Source organism: Otolemur garnettii, unplaced genomic scaffold (genome assembly GCF_000181295.1).
Source record: "Otolemur garnettii isolate 467f Iridium unplaced genomic scaffold, OtoGar3 scaffold00001, whole genome shotgun sequence".
NCBI classification, from domain to species: Eukaryota; Metazoa; Chordata; class Mammalia; order Primates; family Galagidae; genus Otolemur; species Otolemur garnettii.
The window spans coordinates 62,027,874-62,048,179 of record NW_003852396.1 but is presented as its reverse complement, the minus strand read 5'-3'; the positions used below and the strand labels follow the sequence as shown (position 1 = coordinate 62,048,179).

Genomic DNA, 20,306 nt, shown 5'->3' with positions numbered 1-20,306 from the left:
ATACCTTCTCTTTGTCTTGCACATATCAACTCACTATGGACATCGGATATTGTTTGACTTTTAGCAATCTTAGGATGTAGGCAAGGCAGCTGTTTCTCTGCCCATTTAATAAATGAGGAAACTCAGGTGGGAAGAGGCACAGTAGTTTGTCCAAGGTCATGGCACTATAAATGAGCTTGCGGGGCTGTCTCTGGGGCCAGCAGTGGTCAAGCCTGGATTCAATATTTCTTTTATTAAAATATGTTCCCCTCAATATTTTAGGCAGAAATGAAGAAATACTGGAAGAAAGAGATTCCTCAATATGACCTATATAACAGTTTATTACAAATGAATAGCACTTAATTTTTATTTTGCTAAAGCTATATATATAGCTTTCTCATTTTTAAAAAATCAGAAAGAACCTTTCCCCAAGAGATCACTAAAAACATATTGCTTCTCCCCAAATTTAAAATTTTTACCTACTGGTCAGGTCAATTCCTCAGCTCATTGTTTTTAAGTAGAGTCACTAAAAAATACCAGTCTTAAACCAGTCAATGTTGTATTGACCCTATAGCATGAAATTAAACACTTTGTGATGATTTTAGTATTATCATTCTCATTCCACACAGGATATTCAATTGAGCCAGATGCCAATTTCTGACTTCAATTAATGTTAAAAAATAAAAAACCCACAAAGAACCAGTCATCGGGTCTTATTCATGTCAGATTCCTATTCTCAATTTCCTCACCTGTAAATGAAGACGGTATTCAGAATTTGGAACTGTAAATTGGTAGCTCATGGGTTAAATCCAGCCCAGAGTGTTGCTTTGTTTGGCTTATAATAGGTTGCAAAAAATTAGAATTTATCTTCTTATAAGACAGGGGCACTCCAGTTCACCGCATTCTCCCCTGCTTCCTTTTATTTATCCTAGCCTGTTGCACCTGCCACCCTGCTCGGTCCTTTAGGAGATTTGCATTTGTGAACCTGGAACTCTTTAAGTTTTCTTTCCTCTTCCAGATACTATGAGATTAGAAAATACTGGGAGTAAGTGGGTCACGTTCTGTGTAACAAATGTACTTGTTTAGAAAGAGAATTCTACCTGCTGGAATAGCCAAGATACAGGTGTGTCACTTTGAGAAATGAATCAGGTAGACACTGAAGGACGCTTTGTGCCTCCGTAATGGTAAATGCCTCTGCTCTCTTGGTTCCTCTAAGGTGGTAACTCTTTACATGCCCAACAAGACTGAAGAGAAGGGAGAGTCATCATACCCATTTTAAGGAAAGTGAAGCCCAGAGAAATTTTCTGATAAACTCAGGTCTCATCGCTGTGGGCACCAGAGGCACAAGTCAAATCTCTGTTCCACAGCCAACCTCTTTCAACTATGTGTCATTTCTGCTTTTTGACTGTGACTCAAAGGAAGATATCAGAATAGTAGTTTGACTTACCTGTTTCCTTGGGCATTAGAAGAGGCAGTGTTCTTTGGATTCAGGTTAAGGCACTAGCCCTTTCTCCCCACTTCAAACCTCAGACAACATTGTCAACCTCTATGTTAGAAATTCCTGTAATAATCTGGTGTCTGGTAGGCCCATGGTATCCAATAGTTCATTTTCTAGGAAGCCTTTAGTGGTATGGGGCCATTTTAGGAGACTTCTCCTAAGAGGCAGGGTCTAGTCAGGTCTGATTTCTCTACATGCTCAGATTATTAAAAAGTCTAAACTGATGGACTGCCTCATGTCTGTCATAGCGCTGGAGATTGCCACTAGACATGTTTGCTATGTGTTCTAGGGGTGAATATCACCATGGAATGACACTTTGAAGTCTGAGTTTGATCTGCCTAGCTCTGAGGTATTCAGCCAGCTCAGGGACATTTTTGTGGAAACACAGATTTCTTCTTATAACCATTCCAAAAGATTTAATGAGTATCCCATATGCATCTGAGTTCAGTCCAGCAACTAAGTCAGCAAGCAGATAAAAGAAAAACTCTCCATGTCTAACACATCAACACACAGAAGGTGAAAATATCACATGAGGATCACTTTTGTTTAATCTGCTAGAATGCATTATTTAGAAAATTTGCTAGGGAAGCTCTTGGCAAACTATCTCATCTATTCTTGGAGATGAGGAACCCGAGGCTCAGAGAATGGGCCACGTTGCAGCCTCTAGAGGAAGACCTAAAATTTAGGTTTCCAAGTGCTGATGCATGCTTATGTTAATTAAGGCTTTTAGCTTGTGATCCCAGAAAGAGCCCTAAAAAGTAGGTATTCGTTTTCTGTGTTTTATAGATGGAGAAGATGAAGCATTGTAAGGTGAAGTAACTTGCCTGACATCACACCGTTTCTAAGTAGTAGAAATGGGATTTGAACCCAGACCACGTCACTCTGAAGTCTGTGCCTTCAACCATCACACATACTGCCTCCACTGTACTATAATGTTGAGTTGCATATATTAATTTATATATGTAATGTTATCCTCAGAACCACTCAATGAAGTTTGTACTATAGAGGGAGCCTCAGTTTCCTCTTCTGTATAAGGGCGACAATAATCAGCCATTCTGGAGTGGTGGGGAGCATTGTGTCGGGTACACAGTCCCCTGTCAGTAAACATTAGCTACTAGTATTGTCACTATTACTAAACAAAAGTACTGTCACCAAAAAAAGGCACAGTACTTCTGGAAGATTAAAGAAAAATCGGTCAATGACCCAGTGAGTTCTGTGACGTGACAGACAATGGAAAACATTCTTCAAGTCGGAGTATCAAGCCTTCTAATGACGTTTCATAGATACTCCATGAGACTGCCAACCCTATTTGCTTTAAAACTCACAGATGGAAAGAGTTTCTTCATGAAGCCCTTTGTCAGGCCAATATGACTTCCAGTCCCTCAGTTCTTGGCCTTGATAGCAGCTGTGCCTCCCACCAAGTACATCATTAGAGGGGGACTTAGACGTGACAGAATGGACCAGTGACTGAGTGATTTGGATCATGCTCAAATTCTATAAATTTACCTATATAGGGCTTGTTTTACCTTAAAAATAACACTGCTGAATATTTTCACTTGACAAAGGCTAAGGCCATTTATGTTTAAATCTCAGGCCCCTGGGCAAGTTCAGTCAAGTCCTCCTTAACTGTAGACACCACAGGGCTGTGTCTGGGAGGACCCACCAAGGGTCCTGCAATTTATTGGGAGGAAAATAGCCAAGTCCAGCTTTGTGCTGTGCTTCCAAGCAAATTCCTCATCCGCTCCTTTCCTTGCATGCAGGAGAACAGTGATGAGGGGTTGTCAGCATGTTTGTTAATTTACAGTTTTCAGTGTGGGGAGGGAGAGGGCAATGAGAGCTAGCACGGTGCTGGAATGAGCAGACTGGTGTTTAAGTCCCAGGAGACCATCCAGGTTCAAGCTGTGTGACTTGAAGTTACTCCACCCCCTAATCCATAGTTTCCTCATGGGGCAAGCAGGTATTATAACATGTGTCCCTTGCAGGTTATCCATGAAGTTCTGTTCTGATATTATGTCTCTGTGGGGTACCTTGCACTAGCTCCAGGAAGTAGAGGTGTGGAAGGTCAGGCAAACCAGAAAGGATGCGGGGAGAGAGGGGCGGTCACTGCCCATGGAGCTGTTGCAGGGCTTGGACTCCCACAGACACTGCCTATGGGAGGAGGCTGAGGCCACTACTGGGGTGGAGGAACACGGAGGGACCAACTTCTAGGAAGAATCTTCTTTATAAGATTTTGTCTTGCATAACCCAAAAATAACCTGATAATGTCGCTATAGCACAGGGGGCATGGAGGAGTGATTCATGACAGAAGCTACTGATACTGTAAATAAAACAGACAAGGCCAAGACTGTGGCACTTGGGAAATTCCCCTTCCCTCGTGTTCTGTTTTTCTTGGGCAAATGGCTGAGAATTCCCACCTTCCAGCTCTTGGGGCTTTAGGGAAGTTTTCCTTGCAAAGCAGCCTGGCCCTGCCCGGATTTCCACCTGAATTCACATTTCCTGGGGGTTTTAATGTGCCTGGACTCCTTTAAGTGCTTTTTTATTACTTTTGGAAGCTTCTGACCACTCCAGGAGGGAGAAGCCTTCCTTATGTCTTTTGCACAGAGGAGGAGGAAATGAAAGCACAAAGAGGCGAGGTTGACAGTAGTCATGTAGTTAATAAGTAGCCTCCGAATCCTGACACCAGCTCTGCTTTGGTGGGACAGGGGGACGGCAAAGTCTGGATCTGTAGGTCATACCCAAAGGAGGTGTCTCTTCGTTAGGACAGGCCTAAAGCTGGGATGGACAGCAATATGGAAACTGCAGCTCAAATCACGGACTTTGGGGGTGGGTAAATTCAGGTCCCTTCCAACGGTAAGAATCCACCTCCCTCCCCCAAATGTGCTTGGATATGCCGATGGCCTGGATTCTGTTAAAACACTTTGAGAGGCTGTCTCTCAGCGTGGAGCCTGAGTCTCTAGAAAATCTAGGATTTTATTATCACAAAGAAAACAGCCCCCTTTTCTTCTCAGCACCCACAAAGTCAACGTGGGAATCCATATTTTCAAAGTATCCTTGTATTTTGACATGAGAGCTTGTAGAAATGGCATCCAGAAGAGAAAAACATCACTGCCCTTTTGTTGGACCACAGAGACACCCCCCACCATAGATAAGCACGTGAACCCTGGATTAATCATCTCCCAGAAACAGACTTGAGAAGAGTACTGGGTGTGCCCCTGGCACTGCTTGGAAAGAAACGGATGAGATGCTTCAGAAAGAAAGCCCGTCTTTATTTCATTATCATTTCTTGGCACTCTCTTTCTGAATAATGTCTTTTCCAGCGCCTGGTGAAATGTCCAGGCGTCTGAAGCTTAATGTCATTTGGAGTGTGTTGATTTGTTCCCCTGATGTCCACTCAGTCAGGTCTGGATATTTTCAATTCTGAGTTCTCGTGTTAACATTGGCAATGGGCTTCCCAGACCCCTGCCACGTAGTCCAGAAGTCGGAGGTGCTTGTAGAAACGTAAAGGCGTAAGCAGAAATGAATGCGGTTTGTTCCCGTGGGAGGATTAAGGGTGATGGTTTTTTCTCTTGTTCATATTTTCCTGCCTGTTTTTAAAGCCTTGCTTACCTTCTTTGAGCCCCATTAGTCTAAGATTAAGTATCATGATGATAATAGGGTTATAATTCATGAAGTTTTAAGCTTCTATCACAGATGAGCAGATACCAAACAGACCTTGATCCTGGGTCTTGGTACTTAGAGTTTAAAATTCCCAGTGATAGTTTGGCCAAGACTTCTCTTCCCATAACCTGGTCTTTTCTGTTCCCACAGCCTCACGGCCACCCTGGCGAGTGTCGGCGCAGCCAGCATCCCCAGTGCTGGGCTAGTGACCATGCTCCTCATCCTCACGGCCGTGGGCCTGCCCACGGAGGACATCAGCCTGCTGGTGGCTGTGGACTGGCTGCTGTAAGTGCCCATGTATGGGGGGTTCTGTTGGGGACTGGGAGTACTGCCCTCCAGAGGTGGATGGCTAGCAAGGTTGCAGCCAATATCTTAGCCAATCACCAGGGCAACCCCCAGGCTTCTTCTCTCCCTTTTTCCCTCTCACATTTACTGAGTGCCTTAAAAGGAGGAGGAAGAAGCTGGAATCTTTGAGGGCCTTATAGTCTAGTACAGGAACCAGACAGACTATAATACCAAGTTAGAAGTGTAATAATAAGGAACCAACTGTCCATCCATGCCAGGAACCTCAAAACATCACTGAACAGTAAGTGAACAAGGGCAGACACAAAGGAATAGGTATTGTGTGGTTCCAAAAAGCTCTAGGGAAAGAATGTAGGGCAGTAGAAAAAGATCCGTGATTGTCTGGAGCCAGGGTTGGAGGAGTCAAGACTGGCTGGGGAAGGACACAGGAAAGCTATAGGAGTGAGAGAAGTACTTTGTATGCACAGGTGTGCAAAGCATCTATTTTTGTCAAAGCTCATCAAACCATGCACTGAGAATGGGTAAGTTTTGTGGATATAAATTATATTTCATTAAAGGAGATTAAAAAAAAAAGCACACACATAAAAGCACAGTGATTGGAAGAGGCCTCCAACCCAGGCCAGGGTGGAAGGGCAGAGGGCAGAATATCAGGAAACAATGGAGAGGTTACTGAGTTCCAGTACTCATGAGGTCATGAGGTGCCAGCCCCTACACTGAGCACTCTACATCTTCCTCTTATAACCATCCTCAAAGTCTAGGGTGACTACTCCCACTTTATGGATGAGGAAACTGAGCTTTCCAGAGGTAAAGTGACTTGGGAATGAACAGAGATTCTACCCTAGATCTGCCGGTTTGGGGAGTCCACCATGTTCTTGTTCAAGCTTTTAGAGGTGGGGTGATTGAGCTGAATCACCACTGATAGAAGTGACCCCGGCATATGTTAGCGGAAAGGGAAATGGGCCACTCCAGCCACAGCCAGCCTGCACAAGAGCTATAAACAGGGTGGGACCTATGAGTGGTCTAAGATTGCTGGAGGCAGGGAGGGGCAAAGTGTGAGGCAAGGTGGATGGCCTTTTGAAGGCCATGCATGGAGGTCTGAACTTGACACTGTGTGTGTATATCCCAGCTCACTTTTCCAGGGAAGGACATTTTTGTGTAAAAGACTCATGCTTATCCACAAAGGGGGCAAGTTTAGCCCATGGAATCCAATAAGAAGCTGGGAAAGGCTGCTCTCTACTGGCCCCTGTGGGCTCTGAGGTTCCATGAGGTGAACATCCGTGCCTCCTGTCTGCTCTTGGAGTTAAATGATGGGGCCTTGGGTGAGGCCAGGGGCATCAATATCAGAGTGAAAAGTGCCGGCAGGGAGAGTCAAGGTCAAAGTGCCAACACATCCTTTTTAAGCTGCCTCACATGTAGGCCAGTGGCCATTTTTCAGGCATTTATTGGCATAGATATTAAGAGCCAGAAGCCACATTTTGTGGACTTTAATTTGTTCTTCCTCCTTATGTCCACCCTTCTTAAGAGAGAAAAATGCGAGTGGCTGAGGGAAGAAAGACATCCGGGAGAGCTAAAAGGAAGCCTGGTTCACCAAGACTGGCTTGCTATTGGTGCCGCCAGTGGGGCTTAGGTTAGAGATAAGACCTGGCTTCCTGAGCGTGAACTGACCATGATCTGTTCAGATCAGCGGGGCTGCAAGGAAGGTTGTGGGTCACCATCAGAAAAATAGAAACACTGTTCATAGAAAGGAGACAAGAGAACGAAGTAGCCTCACATCTGTCCTGAGAATCTCTCACTGGTGAGAGTGAGGTTGTAGGGCCCTTCCCGCTAGCTTGGTTTTCTCTATGCTCCATGTTGGCCCCAAGGGGCAGCCTTTCCCATGACATCTGTTCAGAAAAGGCAGCTGAGACTGGGTAATTGGGTGTGAGTAGGTTTGGGAGAGGACAGGATGACAGCAACAAAGGTGTGTCACAGGATCTGGATGGGGAGGGGCACCAAGGAGAGATGAGGATGTTGGCAGTGATCTAAGGACAGGGCTCACCAGAGTTGCTGGCTGATAATCAGGACCTGTAAGCACAAGAGGAGAGAGGCAGGCAGCCGTCCCAATCCCACCTGCTCCCTTGGGACCTGCTACCTGCTTCCTCCACCCCCACCTCTTTGCCTCTTGAGTCTCCTCAACTCCAGCTGTCATTAGGGCCCCCTGCCTGCCTCAGTGACATCACCTCATCTCTTCCTGTGCTTATTTCTGAGGCTTGAAACCGTCTTTAGAGATTCATCTTTATAAAAAGTATTGTTCCTGGGGCTGCCTTCCATTATAACAAATGTCTTTCAGTGGGAAAACATGCACTAATATGATCAGGGATGAGGAAGAGGAGCGGACATTTGGTGGGCACTGCAGCATCTTAACAGTGGTGTCCATTTAATCCTTAGCATGCCTGTCAGTGTATGTTATAGATGAGGACACTGGTGATGACAGCGGCCCAGTCTCTCCACTGACAGGAGGCAGAGATTGTGTGGCCAGCTCAGGGCCCTTCACCCCACCCTATGTGGCCTCCTAATTTGTACCAAGAAGTTTTTAACAGTGGAGAGGCCAAGCAGAGAAGTCCAGAGTCAGAAAGATAGGGAAAGACAGATTTCTTAGGGTCACCCCTGAGCTATGGTTTGACTGTTTGACCCCTCTGAAACTCAGTTGGAAATTTCATTACCATTGTAACAATAGTAATAGGTGGAACCTTTAAGAGGTGATTAGGCCATGAGGGCTCTACCCTCCTGGGTGGGTGGGATTGATGTCCTTATGAAAGAGTGAAAATGGCCCCTTCTTGCTCTCTCTTTGCCCTTCTGCCTTCCAATGTGTGATGATTTAGCAAGAAGGCCCTCCCCAGAAGCCAGTACCTTGATCTTGGACTTCCCAACCTCCAGAATTGCGAGGAAATACATTTCTGTTCTTTACAAATTAACCAGCCTCAGGTATTTTGTTACAGCAGCACAAATGGACTAAGATACCCCTGTTTCTAAATACTAACCAGAGATTTTTGTTTGACTTGTTTTTTTTTCTCCCCTCCCAAGATTAAAACAAAACAAACATCCTAAATGAGGACAGATGGGGGGACAATCAAGGTATCTACCTGTCTTAGAATTTAAGTCCTCCAGCCCTCCCTTGCCAGTGTGGGCCCTGGTCCTCTTGGCAGTCATTTATTTTCAAGCCCGTTGGGTGAGAGTCACTTTGTGAACCATTCAAAACCCTGCCTACTGCTGACCTAGATGTTAGCAAATGGAATTAAGAGGGCTGGGTCCTCCTGGATCACCCCATGCAGGTGTGCACATGCTCACACTTGCACAGGAAGACAGGCCATCCGAACTCCAGGGCTGAAGCATGTCAGCAGGAGGCAGTTGGCTGAATAATAAAAATTTTTTTAAATGATGATACTTTTGGATTAGCTATATTGATGAAATCATGCAAGAGAAAACTTTATCCTGGACTGGAGCTGGAAAGAAAGGAGCAAATGAAGAGCTCCTCTGTCATTCTGGGGCTCTGATCCCAGATGAAGAGAGGTATGTGTTCAAAGGAGAGAAAGCCCAAGAGACAGGACCCCTTGTTCTGAGCTCTGCACTTACTGTCTATAGGACACTGGCAAATTGTTCACTATATCACATCACATGTGCAATGGGAACAGTAACTTAGCAGTTGGAAAACAAGAGGCCAGGTCCAATGCCTCTGAGTACCCATCTAGTTTTAAGACCTAGGGAAGGATTCTGGTGGTGGTGAATGTTTGTATACAAATAACTGTGAACATTCCTTCTGAGAGGAAAAGAAAAACGAAAGGTAGAGGATCCTGGGAAAATGGGGCATGGATGTCTGTAGCTGGGTCAGATCTGCTCTGAATTAGTAATAGTGCCACATTCTTTCTCACTAGCAAGAGGAGTTTTGGAAACGAGCTCTTGGTTGTGAGCTCTGTGGCTGTCTGGTGCTCATTAGTCTGTAAGCTGGGGAGAAGTGGGGGTTTTGAATTGAAGTGGAAGTTCAGGGGAGACTGGCCATGCCCTAGAAAAGTAGTCTGTAGAGGAGAAGCAGAGAAAAAGAAAAGGGGGGATTTTTTTTCCTCTCTAAGCAAGGTATGTCAGCTTTCATAATTCTTGAAATTTTTCAATTTCAAACTAAACAAAGCCTGCAGTGACATTTCATGTGTCATGGCATTTGCCAACTGCTGGAGAATAGCCCAGGCTCCTTACTGCCTGCTAAGCCCTGGATGCTTTTTAACGGGGCAGGCTCAGCTGCCCTGTAAATGTCATGGTGAAAACCAACATTTTAGAGCCCTGAAAAATGCTCGGGTCCTAGAACACGAGGTGGATGGGACTGATCAACACGAGCACCTTCTAGGTCCAAGAAGCCCTTGGTGTTGGCCCCTTGGCAGTTATTTATGAGATCTCACTGACACCCCACTTTCTCTGAAGGCGGCAGGATGGAGCGCAAATTGGGAGCCAGTACCAGGAAGTGGAAATAAATAACTAGCTCTGCCTATGTGTGGGAAAAATAAAGTGACATCTAAGTGGACCTGTGGCCTCTGTCTCACATAAGACTTGCTGGTGAGATCTTTTCTGGGCTCATGTGTGCTAATATAGGAATACAGTTGAGATGGCACTTTATAAGGAAGACCTTAAAGAGCCTCTGCCCTCCAGAAGGACTCCAACGCTTCCCCACTGGCATCCTTCTCTGGAGGGAATAGAAACTCCTGCAGGTTTAGGAGGTCTGGGTTGGGGCTGAAGAGTTGGCCTGTCTAACAAGTTCCCAGGTGATGCTGATGTCCAGTCTTAGGGGGCCCCCCTTCCAGAAGCAAAAGACCAGAGATAGGGAAGAAGAGCAGGATTTCCTGACTTTGGGTATATGAGCACCTTTACCATTTTTTTTTTTGAGTATTTATTCACAGCTCATATATTCATTCAACAAAAATTGAATTGAAGACTTGGGTAAATTGAAGACTTCAGCAAATTATAGGACAATATATTATTTTGGACAAATGTCAGCAAATTATAGGACAATAGTATTTTACAGTTGAGAAAACTGAGATTCAGAGAGAAGTAACTTATCCCAATTTAGTGGATATTAAGTGGATGGACTGGGAGTCACACCAAGAAGATCTGGGTGTTCCAAGCGTGCCAATCTGGGTTCTGTATTTTATTATCATTATTATTGTTATTGTCAAAGGCATGCACATACACAAAACTGACTTACCTCTACTCCGCATCTGGTGGAAAAGAAAACTAATTCCTATGTCAGCCATATCTCTAAAATTCTAGGGACTTATGTTAATCTTAGTCTTTTCCTCTGGTTTCCCACGTCCACTGACTTCTCCTCTTTTCTATATCTTACTTTATCTCTCCTCTGCATCAAACTCACCGTGGAATGTGAATCCTTTCCCACTAAGACCTTTGCCTCCCTCCAAAATGTTCCTGACTCAAGACAGTGTAATTGCAGATCGGGAGAGTAGGGTGGGGCTATACTATAGCACAACAAAATCATTTTTTAATATATCACAAAAGCAATGTGTATTCAATGGAAAGGGGAAGGATCACAGCTCAGGAGAATAATAAAATGAACATGAGAAAGCCTTCCCTCACCTACTATTGAACCAAATGTTGTTTCACTGTTACTAATTTCAACTGGCACAAAAAGAAAATAAAAACTTAATTTTAGGCACATCTTAAAAAAAATTTTTGGGCTTGGCACCTGTGGTTCAAGCAGCTAAGGCGCCAGCCATATACACCTGAGCTGGCAGGTTCGAATCCAGCCTGGGTCTGCCAAACAACAATGACGGCTGCAACCAAAAAATAGCTGGGCATTGTGGTGAGTGCCTGTAATCCCAGATACTTGGGAAGTGGAGGCAGGAGACTCACTTGAGCCTAGGAATTGGAGGTTGCTGTGAGCTGTGACACCATGGCACTCTACCCAGGGTGACAGCTTGAGGCTCTGTCTCAAAAAAAAAAAAAAAAAGTTTTTTTAGTGTTCCCCACCCCTGGGAAACCCTTGGTTTTCACCTTTCCCAAACTCCCTTCCTTGTTAGACTTCCTTGATCTCTATTTTTTTAGGGGTCTTTCCCCAGCTCTCAAGATGTCTCTTTTATTTTAACCTGCGAAGATTTTTGGGCCTCTGCATCTCCCTCTTCTAGATCATGGTCTACATCCTAAGTTTTTACCACCAAAGCATCCAACCACATATTTTGCTAGACAAAACCCAATTCTGTATGGAGAGTTCATCTGTTTTTAACTCTTAAACTAACAGTCCATTCCTGCCCTTCCTCCTTCTCATACAGGCCTCCCCTCTCTCCTCTACCCCACCTGTGCCATAGTAAATAAAACACAGTCTCAGCACCCAAGGAGCCTCTTGCCTAGTAATGGCATCAAGAAATCCCAACAGGGCCAGGCGCAGTGGTTCACGCCTATAATCCTAGCACTCTGGGAGGCCAAGATGGGAGGATTGCCTAAGCTCAGGAGTTCGAGACCAACCTGAACAAGAGCAAGACACCATCTCTAAAAAAAATAGCCAGGCATTCTGGTTGGTGCCTGTAGTTCCAGGTACTTGAGAGACTGAGGCAAGAGGATTGCTTGAGCTCAAGAGTTTGAGGTTGCGGTGACCTATGATAGCATGGCACTCTACCAAGAGTGGCAGTGTGAAACTCTGTCTCAAAAAAAAAAAAAAAAAAAAAAAAGAAAAGAAATCCCAACAGAGTGTGGTAGGTGCAAAAAGAAGAGTATTATAAGATTTGGTGGAGGAATATGAGAGGAAGTGATCTGACCCCTTTTTCATGAGGACTAATTATAGAAATATTATGAGGAGTTTACTTGTGCCATACAAGCAAAAGTTTGGTGGAAGACCTCTCAGTTAACGAGTGCTTAATACATGTTACCAGTTATTATCTTCTCAAGGCGTTTAGAAGTGGGTATTAGTTTCCATATTTTACAAATGAGAAAGGTGAGTGGGAAACGCTAAGAAACTTGTCCTACCCAACCAGGATTCCCATCCAGGCTGATCCAAAGTTTATTCTTCACCAATGCTTAGATGAGTCTCCTTTCCTTCATTAACGCCATGTGGCTGTAGCCCTTGAATCCCCAGAATTTTGCTAGATTCCCTCATATCTGGGGCCTCAGATGACCCCTTTGTCCCACTATGCTCCTAAAGATAGTTCCTCAACATCCTATATTCTGAGAAGAGAAAGTATGGTTTATTTCTATTAATGTGAAGTTGAACTATGTGAAATTGCCAATATTTGGCCTCTTGGACCTACAGAAATGGCAATTTTATATGATTTGATCCAATACAAGGGCCCAGATGCATTGTGGGTGGCCCTGATTCCTTGGTTCTATTTGTCTGTGAGAACCAGGACTTCCATGTAACCCTGCATTTTAGAGGATTTAGACTGAGAAATTTAAAAAAAAAGACAAAGCACCTTGGCACTTGATTTTTTTCCAGTTAACAGACCCAGTGACTGAGTGTGAAATACCTAAGTCAAGCCACTCTCTTATGTTTTGTTTCTGGTGTCCCCCAAGAATATCTGTGTCATCTGTAGGGAATCCACTGAATGTAAGATTCTGCTCTTATCTCTGTTTCTTTCTTGGAGTTCTGACATACAGCATCCAAGCCCAAAGATAGCAATCAAGTGCTCTAAGATTTGTTTTTACTGAGCCTTAAATCTGAGATCAACATGAAAGACAGGGTTTCCTGAGTGGTCAGGGAATGATTGTGAGAGAAAATGAAACTATTTGCCTGTGGAGAAATTTTCCACATGTGAACCATAAATTCTCATTATCCTGCTTGGGGCCAGAGTTAAACTTCCCCAGAGCTGGTCCAACATCCTCATAGTAGCCTCCAGAGTTTTCTGTTCTACCCAATTTTCAGAAAGGGAGAAGCATACAGAGTGGCCATGACCCACCTCCTAGCTGGAAACCCTCAGAATTTTCCCAGTATGCTTTGTGGCCACGGAACCTGGCATGACAGAGCTCTGATATTTTAGTTTAATCTAAATTAACATCTTGCTATTCAACAAATCTCCTTTAACTTCCTGCCATATAGCTTAGAAATCTATCTTCACAAACTTGCCCTTCTCTCCTTCTCTTCTGTAACAATAACAATAGGATCCTTCTACCAAACCTTCATCTCCACTCTGGACTCTCATCCTCTATGATCTCCCTAGGGACCTAACTCCATCCATTTTTCTTTCTTATCTGTAGCTTTAATTTCTTCTTCTCTACTAGCTTCTTCTCATTCTGACTTAAACCATGTTCAAATATTCTACCTCTTAAAATAAAACAAAGCAAAAATTCTTCCATCTCCTGTCTCTGTTCATCTACCATTTTCTCTCATCTTCTCAATCAATCTTCTTGAACATAATGTCTCCATTTCTTTACCTCACATTCAATTTTTTACCTATATTGATCTACTTTCTATCCCAACCTCTGATTTGAAATTGTCTGTGCCAGGCTAATAGTGGCCTTTTTATTGCTAAAACCAAAAGATACTTCCTTTCCTCATCTTACCTGACCCCTAGGCCATAGTTAGCATTACTTACCACACTTTTATTTAAAAGCTTATCTCCCTATACTTATGAACACCCAACTCTTCTAATTTCCTTTCACTTTTATAGGCTTTTATTCTTTTGCCCACCCCTTAAATGTTAGTTGACCTCAGCCTTCCAACCTAGATGGTCTGCTCTTCTCACTCTGCATTCTCTCCAAGGGTGAATGAAACACCCATGTGGCCTCACTGTCATTTCCATGCAATGATTCCTGATTTACCACTTGCACCTCTAATGGGTCTCCCGACCTCAGTCCCTATCCCAACCTCCCGACTGAGTCGCATGCCTCACACTCAACACGTCCAAACTGAAGCCAGAGTCTTTCCCACCCTGACCCCTCTCCCCATTGCCCCTACATAAGGCAGCACTGTCCCTGGATCATCCAAACCAAAATCTGAGAGGGACTCTTGCCTCTTTTGTCTTTTATTCCCTATAGACAACCCGTCTTCCAAGTCTAGTAATTCTATCTCTTAAGCCTCAACCAAATGTAGCTTTCTCTTATACACACCATTTTCTCACTAACTGGATTTCACTCTTTCAGTCTTGTCCTTCAGAGTGAAATAAGTGTGATCTTTCTCCTCAGTGGCTCCTTCTTACACTTGGGATAAAGTTCTAACTCCAGGGTTTGGATGATAAGGCTGTGCATGATTTGATCAATTCTTACTTCCTGCCTCACTGTGCTTGTGAGCCATCCTGAATTTGTCTAAGTGCTCCTACCCTGTAAAGTTCTTGCATACTATTCTTATAATCATTGTTAGGGCCCACCTCAAGACACTTTTTGAAACTTTTCCTATGACCCAGTTGTGATGAAGTATTCCAGCTACATAACTGTAGCCCACCATATTTATTTCTACTGGAACATTCATCTCACTCTAGTGGAGGAGATAGACAAAGAGAGTGTGGTTCTTGGGGGAAAGAGAGTGTGAGAGGGGTTTCATCTTATTCATTGCTCCCTGGGGAGTACTTGGCACAATGCTCCATGCACACCGAAATGCTCATCAACCTTCTGTTGAATGAATGAATTCATAACAAATAACTCATAAAGTATAAGTGTTGATGTCCTCTTCTTTCTAATTAGCTATTAGAAAGCTAATTAGGTGTAAGAAAATAATGTTTTTATGCTTATGTGCTCCTATAGCCTGTAATGAGTGCTTATCGCATGCTGAGTATCAGTATCCTTTCATTTAACAGTTACAACTTTCTGCAAAGTTGAGATTAGCCTCATTCTGTATTTAACAGTCAGGTAAGCAGTTATTTGCTCAGGTGAGAGTTGGAAGCTCTGGGTTAGCCCTAGGTCCAGGATCCTTTCCATCTTGACTTGGTATCAGACATCAATCTGCTTTGATTCTACACTAATCTGTCTTCCATTCATTCCTGTCCTAATGCTTTTTCCTTTGGCCAAGTTCTTTTTCAAATTTAAGGAGATCTAATGGCATGGAAGATAAATGGCTTTGAACAAAGGCAGAGAAAGCTCACCCAGAAATACTATTTCAAAAACTTGGTTTAGTGTCTGATTCAGGAAAGGATTTGGTATTAAAGTCAAAGGTTGAAGAAACAGGAGTTTATGAACTTCTGTTGCCCATTTGAGTGGAAATGACTTTATTAAACTGTAAAAGTCATTAACCCTTGTGCATAGTATTTTTTTGTTTTGTCCAGTGATGGAGTATGACTCTGTGTGTGTGTATGTGTGTGGGGGTGGGTGGATGGAGGGTGGTTATACCCAAAAAGGAAGGGAGCTGACACATAATGAGGGGTGACTATTGGTTGGGAACTGATTTTATCTTCCCCAATACTATAATGTAGATATTTTGGCTATCGGAGTAAAATTCTGTTTGAGCAAGTGTCTTAGTCCATTTAGACTGCTGTAACAAAGTACCATAGATGGGTGGCTTATAAGCAACAGAAATGTATTTCTTAAAGTTCTGGAGTCTGTGAAGTCCAAGATCAAGGCACCAGCAGATTCTGTGTCTGTTGAGGGCCAGCTTCCACACAGACAGCTGTCCTCTCACGATGAAAGAGGACAGCAGCGTCAAATAGTGGGCCCCTTTTGTAAGGGTGCTCATCCCATTCATGAGGTCTCTACCTCCATGACCTAATCACTTCCTGTTGGTTCCACCTCCTAATACCATCCCCTTGAGGACTGGGTTTCAATTTATTACTTTTGAGGGATACAAACATTTCGAACATAGCAACAAGTCATTACAATCACACAGGGAGTGACTAAGCTAGATTCAAAATTAGTGTTGTCTGGTCCAAGGTGCTTTGCGTCATGTGGCAGTGGATTCTGGAGTTCATGCTATAATTTTGCTAAGATATGGGGTTTAGAGTAGTCACTAATCTCTCTAGGCCTCAGTTTTGTCATTTAATAAATGTGAATAATTTTGAGGGACACAAACTCTATAAAACTCATACTTTTATAGAGTTGTGATAATTAAACAAGGAAGTACCTATAAAGTATATTCCTATACATAGTCTGATATAAGTTTTAGGTATCATCATCATTATCAGCACCACTGCTAACTTACCTGTGGTCTCTCTCTCTTTCTAGAATAGGCAGATCAGATTTTTCTGGGCCATAAGATCAATGATTACTTAGAGCATTTCTCCTGAATACTTTAGCATTCTTTGAAATTTAACAATTGGTCAAAGGTATTGGATATGTGAATTAGGACACAGCCAGGAAGGACTAAGAGTATTGTTGAATAGCTGCAAAGTAGATCACAATTACATGATAGACAAATAATGCATCTAATTATTTGGGAGTTTTACCATAGGCATTGTTGTCGTATAATTAGGGTTAATGTTTCCAGGGGGAGATAGCAGTTTAACTAGGCATATTTGGATGTTCCCCTTGGGAGCTGCCACAAACCTATTTGAAGTGACTTGACAAAATTTATAGTAATATTGAAAGTACACATCATATATTAAGTAATGTTTTTTGAGTTCTTACTATATGTCTGAAACTGTGCTAAGCACAGTTAAGTATTATCAGGATTGTCCAATAGGTAAGGGGGCATATCTAACATTAAAACCAAGTCAGGCTGCCTCTAGAGTCCATGGTTTTTAAGAACTATTACCATGAATTCCTTCTTGTGGCCCTTTACTGGGGTTTCTTAGCAATCTACTCTGAGGCTGGTCTTGTGGATGACCTCAATATCCAGTCTTCTTTCACATATAGATTTGATCACCCTGAGGCAGACTCTCCAAAGCAGAGGAGGGGCAAGACCATTCTCAGATGAAGACATAGATGCCCTTGAGAGTTAACATTCAGCTCCAATTAGTTTTTTCCCTGCATACACAGCCTCTTCCAAGTTGAAACCAGAAGGACCACTGGCTTACACCTTACAGATAGCTGGCCTCCCAAGGGGACAAGGCCAGATTCTTCCTAGTCGAGCTCCATTTTTATTATTCTCTAATAAAAAATAGATTTGATAGTAGCAATTAGGATTTATTTTAGGCCTTTGTTCCAAGAATAAATTAAAATTTCCACTGTGCCTGGAAATAATATTATTTGAATTAAAGGCTAGAATGTCCTAGACCAAGAATGTCTTGGCAGCGTCTTTACCTAACTCTTTCCTTTTTTTTTTTCACTTTTTTGTGTGATTTTCCAGTATCCTTCTGTTTAGGACTTGGGATAGCAAGTAAACATGGCCAAAGGATTCTTCACATCGATTTGGCTTGAGCTATGGATGAGAAGACACAACTTTAAAAGCTTAATGAGCTTTCCTGGCACTGACCTAAGAGGGAGAGTTACGAACCATCATATTTTTCCAAGTCAGAACTTGTAACACAGGATTTAAGGAAGGAATTTCTTAATACTTTGGTTTCAGAAACACCCTAGGAGATTTATTTTTTTTAGGTTAATAGAGAACGCAAGATAAAAAGTATTTTGCTTTTAGGACACATAGTCATAACACATATTGGTCACTGATAAATTTGTGGCTGGGTTTCTTACCCAACTGCTGTGTCTTACTGGGGGGTGGGGAAAGGTGGGGTTAATTTCCACACTTACAAAAAGATGACTTTTCTATTATGGGAGAGTTCATAGGTCAGTGATTCTCAACCTGAGGGTCACGACCCACAGGAACTGTATTGAAAGAGTTGAGGCATTAGGAAGGTTGAGAACCACTGTCATAGGAGGTTAGTCTTTCCAGTAGAACTAAAAAATAGTTGAGACAGTGTGGAGTCTTCAAAGAACAGTTTAAATCAGGAGGAATTGCTGGACATGGCTAGGTGTGTCTGGAGTGTGAGAACTCATTCTGTGATTTGGACACATTATTTCTCTCTAATTCTTTGTTCCTCCTCCTACTTTTCTTTGCTATTGTTTATTGGGTGTTTACCAATGACCAGATATTTGTGAAACATTTTATATACAGAGGCCAAAAAAAAAGTATATACATTTTAAGAAAGGAAAAAAAACTGTATTACAATTGTAATACTCAACATATACCAATAACAACAGATGAATATGGGTCACATTAAGCATCTGTTGTAATTGCAAAAGGCAAATGTGACTTGAGGTATCACATTTTTAGAACAGTTTTTTCCTTTCTTAAAATGTGTATACATTGTTTTGGCACTCTCTCTATACTATCTCATTTAATTTTCACACAAACCTGTGAGAGAAGTATAATTGTTATCTCTGATTGCTAAACTAGGATATCAAGGCTTATGATGTTTAAGCAACTTGCCCCAGATGAAACAAACATAAAAGGTAGGGCCAAAATGCAACCCTTGGTCTCTCTGGCCCTAGACCTTGACCTCTCAACCAACACATCATACTGCTTCCTCCCTAAACTTTTCCTGTGCTTTGTCCCCAGGGACAGGATGAGAACATCAGTCAATGTCGTGGGTGACTCTTTTGGGGCTGGGATCGTCTACCACCTTTCCAAGTCTGAACTGGATAATATTGACTCCCAGCACCGAGTCCATGAAGATATCGAAATGACCAAGACTCAATCCATTTATGATGACATGAAGAACCACAGGGAAAGCAACTCTAATCAGTGTGTCTACGCTGCGCACAACTCTGTCATAGTAGATGAGTGCAAGGTACCTTTCCCGTTCCTGGATATCGAGACCTGTATATAGCAGTGCATGCTCCATCTCTTAAATAACAAACGCAAAGCCCTGCATGTATTATTGTCACACTTATTTTTTTAAGGAGTCATGTAACCCAAGCTTCTGTGAGTCCCAGATCATCTAACTCTGTGTCTAACATGGTGGAAAATCAGCAAGTCTAACAGGGAAAGAGCCAATCAGTTGCTTGTTTCACCCATGTGATGCTGAACAACATTCATCTTCCCCCATCCACCCCACTTGACTAACTACATTGGTTTTCTTGAATTTTTGCCCAAGAATATGTGGTTTTCAAGTATTTCTATTCCTCAAATGAAACACCAAGAGAAATCCCTGCATTGTTTGATTTATATAGCATCGTGTTCCTCCTTGTGTATATTACATGATGGTCAAAAATGCATCCACATGACTTTGCACATCTACCTTTCTCTTAATCATGTTTGTGAGAAGGGTGAGTTTTGATCTGGCAGTCCCTTTGCTTCATAAGTGGGGAAGCTATTTCAATTAAAGGATAGCTAAAAGCACTATATCCACGTGCTGCCGGGCAGTGCCCTCTTTACTCAGCATGGATGTTCTGGGCTCTCCTCCAGGCTGTTGGGTGCTAAGTCTTCAGGCTTGATGGACTCTGTCTGGCCTTCACTGTAACTAACTTGACATTGTCAAAATCAGCGTGTCATGACCAGAGTGAAGCAAACTTGGGCAAACCCTGGCAGGTGAGCAGAGTCAACTGTGGGGGTTGGTTTGCTAAAATGATGCCATGCAGCAGCTGAGGACAATCTGAACCCAACACAGGTATCTGGTACCATTTTGATTTCCACTGACAAGATCCCATTTAAGAACTAATTTCCGAATCATTCCAAATACATACTAGGGTTTTTGCCAGGCAACTAAGGGCAACACAGACACAGTTCCCTTTGCTGGACTGTAACATAAGTCTAGAATTCAAGGGGACCAGCACATGATTTTGATTGGCCCTTCTGTATCAGGTATACGCGTGGATAAGTCAGGGCTCTGATAACAAATTAGGGAGGGAGTCTACCCATCAAGAGGCAAATGCATAAATCAGTGAAAATGATTCAAATTATTAGGAATTCAGATGTACTAAAGGGCATAATCCATTTTCCTGAGAAGTTAGTATTGCTCACATCTGAGTGTATGTGTTCAATTGTTCCCCATTAAAATGTTAGTTTGGGTCAACAAGCATCAACATTTTTTTTTTTTTTTTT

The 20,306-nt window shown here is 42.8% G+C and overlaps 1 protein-coding gene across 4 annotated transcripts in view; it reads left to right on the top strand.

Annotated features, from left to right (window-relative positions):
- Nucleotides 1–20,306, top strand: part of SLC1A2 (solute carrier family 1 member 2) — a 93,700-nt gene that overhangs the window by 69,502 nt on the left and 3,892 nt on the right. For all 4 annotated transcript variants that reach the window (XM_012803893.2, XM_012803889.2, XM_023509268.1 and 1 more), the window contains exons 9-10: nucleotides 5,285–5,419; nucleotides 18,822–19,053. In XM_012803893.2, the coding sequence (XP_012659347.1) occupies nucleotides 5,285–5,419; nucleotides 18,822–19,053 (367 nt within the window). The remainder of the gene's footprint in view (nucleotides 1–5,284; nucleotides 5,420–18,821; nucleotides 19,054–20,306) is intronic.